We start from the raw sequence: 13,223 nt of genomic DNA, 5'->3' as shown, positions 1-13,223 counted from the left end.
CGAAAGCCTCATCTCTGCTTGCTGGGATGGGAGGGGCTCCCTAGCAATGATCAGGTGGAGTGGGGGCTTTGGGAATTTCTAATTTGGGGAGCCTCAGGGTGGGCGAGGAGGCTTTAGCCAGAGCCTCCACAAGTCTACACCTCCTTAGACGCCTGGCATCCTCACAAAGGATGAAATCATTCCCAGATTGACTGTCACAGGGGCTGCTGCCCCATCAGATGCATGGGTTGTCCTCTGTTTAAAAGGTTGGACTGGGAGGGAGATACAACAGCCAAGCTAGAGCTGGGCCCTGGCAGGGATGGGTACTGTGTAAAAGAGCAAGCTGACACATCCTCAGACGCACTACAGAGCAGGCTACAGTATCGGAGAGCCATCTACTCTTGAGTGTGGCCATTCCAGAGCCACAACTGTCATCCCAGACCAGGGTCTCTATCAGGAATGTCTGTACTGAACTGACCCGGTGCCTCACTTCACAGTGAGGAAACTGAGGCACAGAATGCAATGATGAGTTCTAGCTGGGGGGGTCACGTGCCCTGTCCACCTACCAGGTCAGGACCTTCCACCTTGGGACATTTATTTTTGGGTTCTATGGGAGAGACCTTGGGCTTCTGAGTCAGGGCTGTAACAAACTGCAAGGGTGCTGGCACATGTCCCCTGAGGAACAGAGCTACCTATAGTGGTAGCCACATCAGGGCGAATGAAGCCAGACTCACCACACTGACACAAGGCAGAAAGCACATCTTATATTTATTTCCTTGTCAGGTTTCTAGAAGTCACTATGCCCCATCTACAACCCAGATAAAGAACGACCGCAAGGTTCTGGGCTGAAGGAGTCAGAGGTTACAGGGCAAGTCTCGTGAAAGCTGATGTGCTAAGGGGGTGGGGTGGGGGCATGCTCCCAGAATTCCACGGGAAGGTGGGAGCCTGCTGGGATCAGCAGGTGATGGTAACTGTACAGCCAGGGGTCTGTGAAGGGCTCCCCATGCCTACATAAACTGGGGGGTGGAGGGTGGGGGGACTTGGAGAGGGATTGTGTCTGGTCTAGTGCCCCAAGGCAGCTAGCTAGCTCGCTGGGTTGCCCTCTTTCTGACCCTAAACTACCTCTGACAAAAGTGAAAGTGGACAGAATACCCCTACTGGGCTGCCAGACTCTTGAGTTCCTGGGACACCTGAGGTATGGCTGTGTCCTAGAACTGTGGGCCTCAAGGAGGCCTCTAATTCCCAAACATCTGTCCTGGGGACACTGTACCCCAGTTTCTTGCACCCCCAGCTTTGTACTTGTTTGCTTGTAGCTGCCAACTCAAGACCCATAACGACAGCTGCTATTCTACAGGTAAGTAATGCTTTGTTTGCAGGAAGGACTTAAGTGGGTCATTCTTTACAGTCATTGAATAAGTCAGTGTGAAGAATAAAAAGTCTATGTGGGTGCATAAAAAAAAAAATCTTCATAATACTGGTCCCTTTGAGCCCAGGGTTCTCACTCCTCTTTCCTGAGATCTCTCACATCTGTCAACACTGGGCCCGAGCCACATAGCAGGCAGGCGGGCAGGCCCTGACTGTCCAGGCCTCTGGGTAGGAAGGAGCTTGCCCTCAGCTAGGGTCAGATCCTGTGTTCCATGGGGGGGTCCATGCCCCCTAATACATCAACCTGGAGATTGTGCACACCAAGGTTTTCATGTAGTCAACTTTGCAGAACCATCTAGAAACCAAACAGTTAGCTCTATTCTGGCCAGCAACATGGAGACCCAGGAGGCTGGAGTTTTGAAGTCTTCACAGGCTGCTGAGACTGGGTGGAACTGTCCTGTTTTCTGTTCCGTCTGAATGAGCTCAAGGCTTTCGAGAAGCTTCTGTATCCACAGGAAGTCAGGCTTGAGGGCCTTCAGTGAGGGAGAAGCCTCCTTATGTGGCACCTGGGCCACATTTTGCTTTGAGGCATGTCCCATTGATGTTTTGAAGCTGAGTGTCCCCAAACCTCTGAACCTAACCATTGTCAGCCAGCAGTGGGTTTTCGGTAAACAAAACCCCACATATCCTCTAGGATGCCCAAGTAGCTTGATACTGAGGTAAATTCAGGCTTCCTCCCCCACTGAAGGTCCTGCAGGAAAACGGTCTCCAGTGGATTTTGTAGGTGCTTTCAGAGTGGTTCAAATGCCCTTTTATAAAAGATCCTGGGACTGAGTCACGTGCTGGGGGGGGGGGGGGAGGATCTCCTCACAAGCTGTTCCTCCTCTCGGGGCGATGGCTCACTGGAGGCTCCATATTCTAATAATGTTGCTGCTGTCCACTGGAAAGATCTTCCTCGGCGTTTCTAGGATGAAGCCTCTGTGTCTCATAAAGCCCATCCTCCACCACCGCACATAAGCAGACAGCTCCTTGTCCTCTGTCACCAGGCCCATGGGAGTCCACTCTGAAGCTGGGTCTGACATCCACCTGGGGACATCTCCCAGAAACCCTGTCCACATTCTGGGCAGAGTCCTGTCAGGTATGGTCTTGGAGGGAAGAGAGAGGAAGGTGAAGGCAGGACCTGCCTCCTCATGCCCGCCTGTCAGGCAAGCTCACGCTACTGAACCATGCTCAGTGCTTTAAATTTTGGAGGCAGTAAAATGATTTTTCCAGGCACTCAGACCAGTGAGGAAAAGGGGAGCTAAAAACTAGAAGCAGCTGGCTATCGCAGTCACATGACTGGGTTAGGACCAGGTGACCCAGAACTCACTTGTTCCAAAGTGGCCTGACACTAGCTTGTCCACTGGAGTGGGGTGGTAGGTGTCAGCAAACAGACCACACTGCACCAAGGAGACCACATATACTACCATCTCTAACATGAAAAAGCCAGGTTTGGGAAGGGCACAGTCACTTTGAGGTAGTAAAAGTACTTAAAGCCAGGATCTCCTTGTGGTCAACCAAATACCTCTGTGGATGTTTTTCCAAAATCGGGATATGAATCCACACCTCTGGAGATGACGGAATCCACCTGCAAACTGTTCTTGAAACTACAGAGTGTACACCTCCACCAAGGGACTCTGGGCTGCCAGAGTCACAGAGTCTATAGGGTCCTGCAGAGCAGAGGCAGGAGGGACCTATGCCAGACTGCTGTGCAGGGTCCAGAAGTCTCCACCACAGTACAGGGTTTCTGCATCTCTGGAATCATCAGGTATGGAAAACTACCAACCAAAGGTGTGAGAGATCAGAACAGCTCAGCCAACCGGATTCTCCCGGCAAGCACACTCGCCTGTGAGCTCAAGCTGTACGGTCCCGGGTCCTGCGGGTCAAAGCAGAGAGGTTCAGGCTTTGTTGGAGGGTGGGCTCACAGTAGCATCATCCTTCTAGGCTCCCACGGGGACTCCCCAGAAAACCTTGCTTTTAAGAGAAGATGGATTTCAAAGAGTAAGTATACAGGGAGCATTTAAGATACTCAGAAATGTATCCGAAATGGAGAGCAGGCTTAGTGGTTGCACTGGCTGGTTTTATGTCAACTTGACACAAGCTGGAGTTATCACAGAAAGTAGCCTCCCTTGAGGAAATGCCTCCATGAGATTCAGCTGTAAGGCACTTTCTCAATTAGTGATCAATGTGGGAGGACCATTGTGAGTGGTGCCATCCCTGGGCTGGTGGTCCTGGGTTCTATAAGAAAGCAGGCTGAGCAAGCCAGTAAGCAGCACCCCTCCATGGCCTCTGCATCAGCTTCTGTCTCCAAGTTCCTGCCCTGTGTGAGTTCCTGTCCTGACTTCCCTTGGTGATGAACAGCGATATGGAAGTGTAAGCTGAATAAACCCTTTCCTCCCCAACTTGCTTCTTGGTCATGATGTTCTGTGCAGGAATACAAACCCTGACTAAGATAACAGTTAAGAACACTTGCTGCTCTTGCCAGAGGACCTGGGTTCAGTTCCCAACACCCACATGGCGGCTCACAACCACCAGGGGATCTAACGCTCTTCATCCCTCTATGGGCTTCTACACTTACATACAAGTAAAAATATTTAAAAAAAAAAAAAAAAAAAAAAAGAAGCTCTGTGTCCCCAGCACAGCTTGGCTGAGGAGTGTTGTTCAGACTCCACTAGGATTGGTCTGAACAAACTGGAACACAACGGAAGCTCGTGAGAAAGGGAAGAAGGGTCTGCAAGGGTCTGCGCCAGGCTGGGGGGACAGCGGTGGCACGGGCTCTATTTAGCTTCCTTCACTTCCCGGACTCCTTCCAGCACGTCTAGACTTTCTGGCCATAGAGTCTGCACTGTGGCCCATGTGTAGGATGTGCTACTTTCTGGGCCTGTCCTTGGAGTGCACAAGACTTCCAGGCATATACTTGCCCATAAATTAGAATGCACAGAAATGAACTATATCCCATCTCTGGGAACTGTCCTTGGGGGTTTAAGTATGAGCCCCGTGCCTTTAAAGCCTGAGCACTCCCCTGCTCATCCATCCCACCTCTGCATCTAGGCTCCATCATCCCCTTGAGCCTGGAATGTGAGCTTCTGGCCGATAGCTTGGCTCTATTAAAAAATGGAGGCTCTAACCCTCTCCTGGGAGGATTCAGGCTGTGTCGCTAAGTATGCTGGTGCTTTTAAAACTGGATTTTTTTTTCACGACAGGCTGTCCTGGAACTCGCTCTATTGACCAGGCTGGCCTCGAACTCACAGAGATCCACCTGCCTCTGCCTCCCAGTTGCTGGGATTAAAGGCGTGCACCACTACTGGCCTACTTTAAAATTGGATCTTAACGCCTTTAATCCCAGCACTTGGGAGGCAGGCGGATTTCTGAGTTCAAGGCCAGCCTGGTCTACAGGGTGAGTCCCAGGACAGCCAGGGCTACACAGAGAAACCCTGTCTCAAAAACAAATAAATAAATAAGATCTTGAATGAAGTGTAGGATGCTGTAGAAACTGATGCACCCATAGGTAAACAGTCAATGAGTCTCACACAAACCTGTGTAGCTTCGGCGGGTACGCCTGCATCTGTACACCACGACGAAAATGACAGCCACTGCCACCAGTAGTACAACGAGGACGAGGCCGGAGAAAAGGGCGCTGCTCATCTCCACTTTGTGCCGCTCCTGCGGGTTCTTTGTGACCTGGTTTCCAGTGAAACTATCTGCAGGGAGGAGAAACTGGGCTGGGGGCATGGTTCAGTGGGCACAACACTTGCTTAACATACATCAAGCCCTGGGTTCACTCCATGGCCTAACGTTTGTAATCCCAGCACTCCAGAGGTGGAGGCAGAGAGAGGATCAGGAGTTCAAGGTCACCTTGGGCATACAGTGAGTTTGAGGCTACACGAGGCCCTGTCTAAAGGAAGGAAATGGGGCCTGAGCGGTGGTGGCAGGTACCTTTAATCCTAGCACTGGGGAGGCAGAGGCCAGCCTAGTCTACAGAGAAATCCTGCCTTTACTCAACCCAGCCCCCACCCCCCACCCCCAAAAAAAAAAAAAATGGAAAAGGGAAAATGCTCAACACTTAAGGACCGTGATGGGAAAGTCTTCTCCGTGGAAAAGAAGGGGCAGTAGCTTTCAAAAGGCTTCCTATTATCATTGTGTGAGCTGTAAAATCTCAGGCTGGTATATGGGTGCTCTTTTGAGCAAAGGTCTCCTGACCTACTATGAGACTTGGAGCCACTGTCCCCAGGCTTACAAGGGAGGGGTATATAAGAAATACAGGCTCTTCTGGAGGTGACACGCTTTGAGGTTTGTACAACACACTGGTGCCCACTAAGAATACCAGTACCATTACCAACCCCAAAGAAGACAGCTATTTACCACCCCACCGCACCCCAGTTTCTGGCTTCCTCTTGCCAGAATTACCCCTCTGTGGTTCATCTATTTGGGACACATCTTATTGATATGATCATTCTGATATCTGGTGACTGGCTTGGTCCCTTACCTAGACTGGGACAACTATGGCCTCTGGGGAAAGTCATGTCTTTGTGGTCCATAGAGGACCCAGCCAGCAGTCATGGCCATCTGAATTCCCTGGGGTAGGAGTGGGGGTATGAAAGAATGTGGGGAAGTATTCTAGTATGCTTCCCCCCCCCCCCAATCCTGACTAAGTTCTGTGACTGCTGAGGAGGCCCTGGAGATCCTTAGCCCTCACTGGCTAAAGAGCTCAAGAATCACTTGCTGTGGGTGACAGACACGCTAATCATTTGCCTGGACAGTGAGGGAAAGTTCTTGTGACAGGCCTGAGCAGCAATCACTGTCCCTGCCTTCAGAAACCAAGAGCCTCTCTCATTGCCTCTCCCTGTCAAGACTCTGTTTATGACTCTGGACCCCGCCTAACCTACAACCAGGATGCTCCCTAGGCCCCCCTATGCTCCCTGGGCCCCGGCCTGGACCTCACCTGCCTGGCTGATGCTGGTGATATTCTGGTGGAGAGCCACATTCTCTACACAGCAGATTACATCCACATGAGGCGTCCAAGGGATCCGTAAAGTGCTCACTACATCATACAGGCCCCACTCGTTCAAGTAGACAGTGTTATTCTGCAGAGTCTTGTCTATCAGGCTATTGTCTGTCCTGTTGATCCAATACAAGTTGGGCTCTGGGTAGCCATTCTTGGACATGCAGGTGTAGGTGCGTTCCTGGCCGGGGTCGGAGCTACCAGAGGTGCTGATGACAGGTGTACTGAAGTTTGCTGTGGGGGGGGGGGGGGGGGAAGGAGGCAGCGGTGAGGGAGGCTTGGCCAGTGGGGAAGTCTGACCAAAACAAAGCCAGAAGAGAGAGAGGCTCTGCCTGTGGGGTGAAATGCCCCACAGATAGAGATGGCTAAATCTTCACTGGACTGAAACCCATCTCTTCCAGATGCTTGTCTATGAGGAGGTCTAGGGGATTAACTGAATTAACTCCCATCATGCACTGGGAGAATGGATAAGGAGAGAAAAGGGGGAGGGGGTGTGAGGGGATGGATCAGAGCACTGGCTGCTCTTCCAGGTCTTGGGTTTGATTCCTAGCATCCGCATGGAAGCTCACAACCGTCTGTAACTCCAGTCCCATGAGATTAGACTCGCTGTGGCCACCAGGCATGTGCATTGTATACAGACATGTATTCCCTTTTCTCTGCATCCTGGTCTGCTGTGTGCTGAGCAGACTCTGCCACACACTCCTGCCACCATCTGGGCCGTCCTGACATACCTCTCCCTCCAGGATGGTCTGAAACCTGAAACTGTGGGACATCTCTGCCCCTTTGTTTGTCTACATCAGGCATTTTGGTCATAGAGCTGCAAAATTAATGAATGCCGCTAACAGGAGTGGGGGATGGGGAGAAAGACACTGAGCCTGGTGGGTAGTGATGGCTCCCACTCCAAACTCCTGCTCCCTCATGTGGGGCTAGTTTTCCTCACTGGACATACATCTGGCCCCACTAAGAACTCCGCATCCTTGGTAGATTATAAGCATTCCCCTAAAGTCCGACCTCATTTAGATTTCCAGCATCCTTAACTCCTCGTGGGCACACACATTTGCGAACGTGCTGGCTGGGCAGGGCTGCACGTGCTTCAGTGTTGTTCTACAGGAGCTGCCCACCTTGTTGGGGTGGGGGGAGGATCTTTCACTGACCCAAACCTCAGTAGGCTAGGCTGGCTAACCAGTGAGCCCCAAGGGTCCACTATCTGCCTCCCTAGTATTAGAACTAGAAATGCATGCTACTATGCCTGACTTTAGGCGGGTGGTGGGATTGAACTAAGATCCTCACGTGTGTGTATATAATCAGCACTCGACCCAATGAGCCATCACCCCACCCCCAACACCCCTAGTACTCAGTTCTCAGTATCTACTTCGAGTTGAATCAGCAACAGAGCTCCACAGATGCATAGAAACCCACCACCATAGACAGTCCAGAATGGGATTTCCTCAGTTTTTTCCCCAGAGCATCATGCTAGGCAAAGCCAATCTCTGCTTTGAGAGTCTTACCTGCCACATACAGCCTGACCACCTCTTCCAAGGCCTTGCCTAACACTGTAGACGCCCTAAATACCCGGCAGGTGAACTCCTGAGTATCCTGAGGGGTGACATTCTTCAGATGCAGAGAGAAGTCGCCCTGCTTCATGTGGTCCAGGGACAGATGGGTCCTGTTCTTGTAGGAGCTGTTCACATGGATCCCTGGAGACTCGTTAGGCAGATAGTAAGCTACCACAGCGCTTAGGTTATCGATTTGCCAATAGACATACAGATCATGCAAGTTGAAATGGCTTCTGAGGGGGTCAACGCAACTGAGCTTCACGTCGTTGCCCACTATTGCATGGACTTCCTTAACCTTGGCCTCTGCAGAGGTTCAAAAGCGACACAATGTATTTACTTAAGATTCAAACACCCACCCTGTCCCAACCAAGGCAAGAAAGGAATTCATCTCTAAGGTTCATTAGGAGGGCCCGAGAGAGAGCGTCTTGTAGCAACTCAGGTGTGAGGTGCCAGCTTCCACTTAGTGCCAAGGCTGGTCCCTCCCTGGCTTTGGCAGGGTCCCACCCCTAGCTCGTCTCAAAGGTGGCTTTTATGATTTACCATGCAAAGAGACCAGGAGGGGCATTCCACTGACCCCAAGCAAGAAATGCAAAGAGATATATAAAAGTTTGGACAAACACTTCCCTTTCTGACCACCAACCTTACATATCAACCTAGGTATTGGGCATCCAGCTTTCCTTTGGGGAGGCTGTAGGGGCAGTGGCCAGGGATACCCTAATGTCCTGCATCTATGCTCCACACAGCCTGAAGCATCCGAACTTACCAGTACGGAGACTGATACACAGCAGTAAGAACAGACAGCGGCCAGAAAAGAACCCGCTAGAAGGACGAGTGAGATTGAGCTTCTTCCAAACAGGCTGGCTGCTTCCCGGGGGCACAAAATAGCAACACCTAGGAGAAAGCATGAACTCCCTTGGAGGAAGACCCCCTGGCTGGTTTTCCATTGAGAACTCAGAGAATCCAACCAGCACACACACACACACACACACACACACACAGACAGAGAGAGAGAGAGAGAGAGAGAGAGAGAGAGAGACCTCCCAAACTCAGAAAGACAGTTGACTCGTGTGAGGAGAAAGGGCTCTGAGAGCCCCCACTTTGAGGTCTGTGCCCCCTCCCTGTAACCTAACCTTCTGAAGAGGGACACAAGCTGCATTTGAAGGAGATGGAAACACCTGGTGGCCCCAAAGGAGGCAGGAGAGGGCCAGGTTCGTCTGAAACCAAACTTGATGGGACGCCATGTTCCAGAACCTTGGTGATACACAAAAACTGTCCTGTGTATCTCAGCCTAGTCACCTTCTCTGACACAGGAGGCCTGGTTGGTGGTGGGAGTGAGGGGGAGGGAGAGAGGGGTGGTGGGAAGGGGGGCACTTCACCCTATTCTAAAGCAGACTTGGACACTTTAGCCAGAGCTAGCCTAGTCTCTCAAGGCTGTCTGCTCTATGGAGACTCTCTATAGGGGCTAAGACCCTGCAGCAGGTCCCAGACACTTCAGAGATGCCCACACACCTTTAACAAAACCTCACTCTCCCTCAACAGCAGCCCTGAAATTCTCAAAAAAATTGTCAAGAGAAATCCTTGGGGAGCCACAGGGACAGAACCTTGGGGAGCCACAGGGACAGACGGACACACATACACACACACACACACAGAGAGAGAGAGAGAGAGAGAGAGAGAGAGAGACAGACAGACAGACAGACAGACAGACAGACACAGACACAGATAGCACACCCTGCAGGAATAGTCAGTGGGCAAACCACAAACTCAAGCCAGCCACTGGCCACCAGCCACCCTGTAGCCTGCAAGGTCTCCCCATTTCTCTCCCTGGAGACTCTGTGGTTAGGACACTTGTGGACTGAGGTCTCCACAAGTGGCCAGTGGAGCCCAAGCGTCCACGGTACAAGTGCCTGAGGGAAATATTTTAGCAAAAAGCCAAAGTGCAAAACTGGCACTGGCACTGGCACACACACGCACACACGCACACCACACACCTCCCACTTCCCCCTGCCCAGTGTGGATCTATGAGGGAAGTCAAGTGTACAAGGAGGTATCCTGTCCTCATGCGCTGGGTATCAGCTGGCCTTTGAGGTAACACACATCCTCCCTTCTGGGAAATCAACAAGGAGAAGGGCGGCGGCGGCTAAGCCAGTGCCCAGGGCTGCTGTGAGTGAGTCTTCACCTTCAGCCCCCGCTCTTGCCCTTCCTCCTTCTAGAAGCCGCCCACGCGCCAGGGTCGGGTCCGCGGGTGCAGCAGGTTAGCCCTGCGCCGCCCCCTGCTGTCCATGCCGGCCGGTCCAGGTGTGGCCTCTAGCCGTCGGGAACTGGGGACATCTGCGGCGGTATTGGGTCGCTGCGCTACCTTCGGGCGCTCTCAGCCCTAAGTTTGGGTGCGTCCCCGGCTCCCCCACCCCACTCACGGGACACAACCGCGAACGGACTCACGTTAGCTGCATGGCGCCAGCGCAGACTCCGGGGTGCTGGACGTCGGAGCTCGGGGAGCTGCAGCTGCTGGGGGTTCCGGAGCTCTCAGAGGCCACGGAGAACTGGGGGGTGGGGGGGCTTCTAGGACTTGGGGCGCAGAAATCTGGGGTTGTTGAGTCTTGGGCGGCAGGACACCGGCTGTAACTGCGCTCGCTAGCGCTACGCGCCTGGCCAATTGGGCACAGCCGGGATCCCCGCCCTCGGCCCATCCCTCCCTCCACATCTTAGGGGGAGGAGGAAGCACGGAGCTCCGCCTCCGCTCTCCCGGCTCAGGAGAGCAGCCCAGTCGGCTGCTGGGCAGGGTCGGGGAAGTGGGTATAAGTTACAGGTGCGAGGTTGTGGATCCCGGCGAGCGCAAAAGGAGAGCCCGTTCCCGTACGGGCGGAAAGGCTGGGGACTGAGGCTTAGGATGGGGGTGGGAAGACACGATACTTAGCCGCTGGCCCCCCAACGCTGCTCAGAACCTTCCCGGTCTGGTCGCTGCGAACCTCTTCTAGAGCCCGGTGTCGGGCCCTGTCTTGTAGAGGATGAACCTAAGTGTAAAGCCCGGACCTAAGGGTGATCAAATAACGTAGTTGAGCAGAAAACCAAACGACTAGGAATTAAAAAGTGAAAGCCAGGCAGGTGGGAGGAGAGAGGGGACCAGCGGGAGGGAGAAAGGGAGGAGCAGACGGGGCTCCACTGAGGTCCAACTCTCCCATCACCCAAGTTTCGAAGGCTTAGTGACGGATAAAGTTGTGGACCACAGGTTCAAGTTTCCATTTTCTCCTCCAAAGCCAGCCAGACTTGGCAATCCCGTTTCCAACCTTGCGCTCTCTGGCACTCACTCTGGGAGAAGCCTAAGGGTTCATAGGTGCTGAGCCTGTGTCTAAGCTAAAGACTCATTCCTCACCCCACTCCATGCTCCCCCTACCCCCATCCCCTGCCCCACATGCCAGTGAATTGAGAATGCGGAAGCCAGGGAGAGGAGGGCAGATGGATCTCTTGAGTCTGAGGCCAGCCTGGTCTACAGAGTGAGTTCTGGGACAGCCAGGGCTACACGGAGAAATCCTGTCTTGAAAAAGAAAAGAAGAATAATGAGGAGAAGGAGAAGGAGGAGGACGAGAAGGAGGAGGAAGGAGGAGGGGAAAAGGAAGGAAGGAAGGAAGGAAGGAAGGAAGGAAGGAAGAAAAGAAAGAAAGAAAGAAAGAAAGAAAGAAAGACCCAAAATCTCTGGCTCTTGGCTATCAACATCAGGGAGCAGGCCAGAGCAAGCCCAAGAGAACGGAAGAGACAAGCAGAGGTGGTGACCAGAGCTGCTGAGGGAAGCAGCCTGGGAGGGGAGGTTTGGAAGCCCTCCGGCAGGGAGAAGGGCTACCTTCTTTGTGCGCTAGGAAAAACAGAAGTTATCAGAACTTGACCCCTGGGCTCTGGCAGAGATAATCCAGGAGAAGCCTGTATTGGGAAGTCACCTTGGCATCAGTGGGTGTATGGAGGGGATGGGGTAGGTAGCACCTATGTCCTATGTTCCAACTCCCCTAGCCAGAGGCTCCCCAGCTCCGGTCCCCTCCACCCATCACTAATCTCGAGGCTTCTCTGATTGGATAGGCCTGACTTGGCATCAACATCTGGGCCTGTCACTGATGCCCAGGAGCCTGAACAGCGCCCCCATTGGCTGACACTGACGCCACTCCTTGCCTTGTGCCTACCTAGCTGACCCTCCCCCAGCAGTTCTTCCAGACAGGCCGAAGAGGGCAAAGGTTGAAGGGGCTTTTATGGCCAACCTGGACCATGCTTTGGCTGGCAAAGAGCCAGGGACTGGAGCTCTGCAAAAACTGGTGCCCCGCCTCCCCCGAAACATCTGGATTCCCAGAAAGCCAAATGCTTCTAAACAGAGGGACCTTAACACAGCAAGGAGGTGATTTACATCTTGGCTAGAAGTGGACACAACGCGGGAGTTGGGCAGATGCAGGGGAGGTGCCCCTGGGAGATGGGGATATCAAGGTAGGAGACAGTGGTAAATGCATGACTGGGTTCAAATCCCACCTTTGCTGCTTGGAAACTATGCACCACCAAGTAAGTTACCCAACACTGGTGGAAGAGTGGTTTGCAACCTGTGGGTGGCAACCCCTTTGGGATTTGAATAATTTGTTTACAGGGGTCACGTAAGATTATCAGAAAACATAAATGTTTACGTCACAAGTCATAACAGTAACATAATTACAGTTATGAAATAGTAACAAAAATGATTTTATGGGTGAAGGTCAGGACAACATGAGGAACTATATTAAAGAGTTGCACCTTTCCAAAGGTCGAGAACCACTGCTCTAAGATACTAAGTATCTGTCATGAGTTAATGCACACCCTGAACTGCACGGATCACAGATACAGACTTGGGTTTTGGTTTGGTTTTGAGACAGGGTCTGTTGTGTTTTATAAAAAGAAAGAACCAGGAAATGTTTGGTAGAGGCGCAGTATGGTGAGGTAGAAGGGGGTGCCTCTGTGGGTTCATGCTGAGACATCCCTTCCCTGAGGTACCAGCCACATGACAGATATAGTATGGAATAGAGTTTATTTAGGGTATGAGGAGGGGAGTTGAGACAGAGAAAGGCAGTGGGGGGCGGAGGGAGAGAAGAGAAAGAAACATGTAGAGAGAGAGAGATGGGGGAAGAAAATGGGGAGAGAAGGGACAAAGAGAGTAAGAGAGTGAGAAGGGGGCAAGCAGCCCCTTTTATTAGTCAGGTACACCTGCCTGTTGGAGAGCACTCCCACTTTTAGCAATGGGGGTTGACAGTCACTTATGCATGCCCTGTGGGGCAGAG

At 52.4% G+C, this 13,223-nt stretch overlaps 1 protein-coding gene across 1 annotated transcript; it reads right to left on the bottom strand.

Moving 5' to 3' along the window:
• Positions 1 to 721: 721 nt before the first annotated feature.
• On the bottom strand, positions 722 to 10,615 carry Icoslg (inducible T cell costimulator ligand). The gene is made up of 6 exons (XM_034523754.2): positions 10,384 to 10,615; positions 8,705 to 8,832; positions 7,894 to 8,244; positions 6,326 to 6,619; positions 4,920 to 5,084; positions 722 to 3,259 (listed from the first exon to the last, which is right to left on the bottom strand). The coding sequence occupies exons 1-6, from the start codon at positions 10,392 to 10,394 to the stop codon at positions 3,195 to 3,197; spliced, it is 1,014 nt and encodes a 337-aa protein (XP_034379645.1). The 5' UTR covers positions 10,395 to 10,615; the 3' UTR covers positions 722 to 3,194.
• Between the last annotated feature and the right edge of the window lie 2,608 nt (positions 10,616 to 13,223).

The sequence above is a fragment of the Arvicanthis niloticus genome, chromosome 20 (genome assembly GCF_011762505.2).
Source record: "Arvicanthis niloticus isolate mArvNil1 chromosome 20, mArvNil1.pat.X, whole genome shotgun sequence".
Classification (NCBI taxonomy): domain Eukaryota; kingdom Metazoa; phylum Chordata; class Mammalia; order Rodentia; family Muridae; genus Arvicanthis; species Arvicanthis niloticus.
This window is presented reverse-complemented; position numbering and strand designations above follow the sequence as displayed.

What these genes read in the sequence shown, in the direction of transcription:
- Icoslg (XM_034523754.2), bottom strand. An exon ending in GTGTATCAGTCTCCGTACTG is followed by an intron (nt 8,245 to 8,704) that starts GTAAGTTCGGAT and finishes GAACCTCTGCAG; the next exon opens with AGGCCAAGGTTAAGGAAGTC. An exon ending in TACCCGCCGAAGCTACACAG is followed by an intron (nt 3,260 to 4,919) that starts GTTTGTGTGAGA and finishes TTTGACCCGCAG; the next exon opens with GACCCGGGACCGTACAGCTT.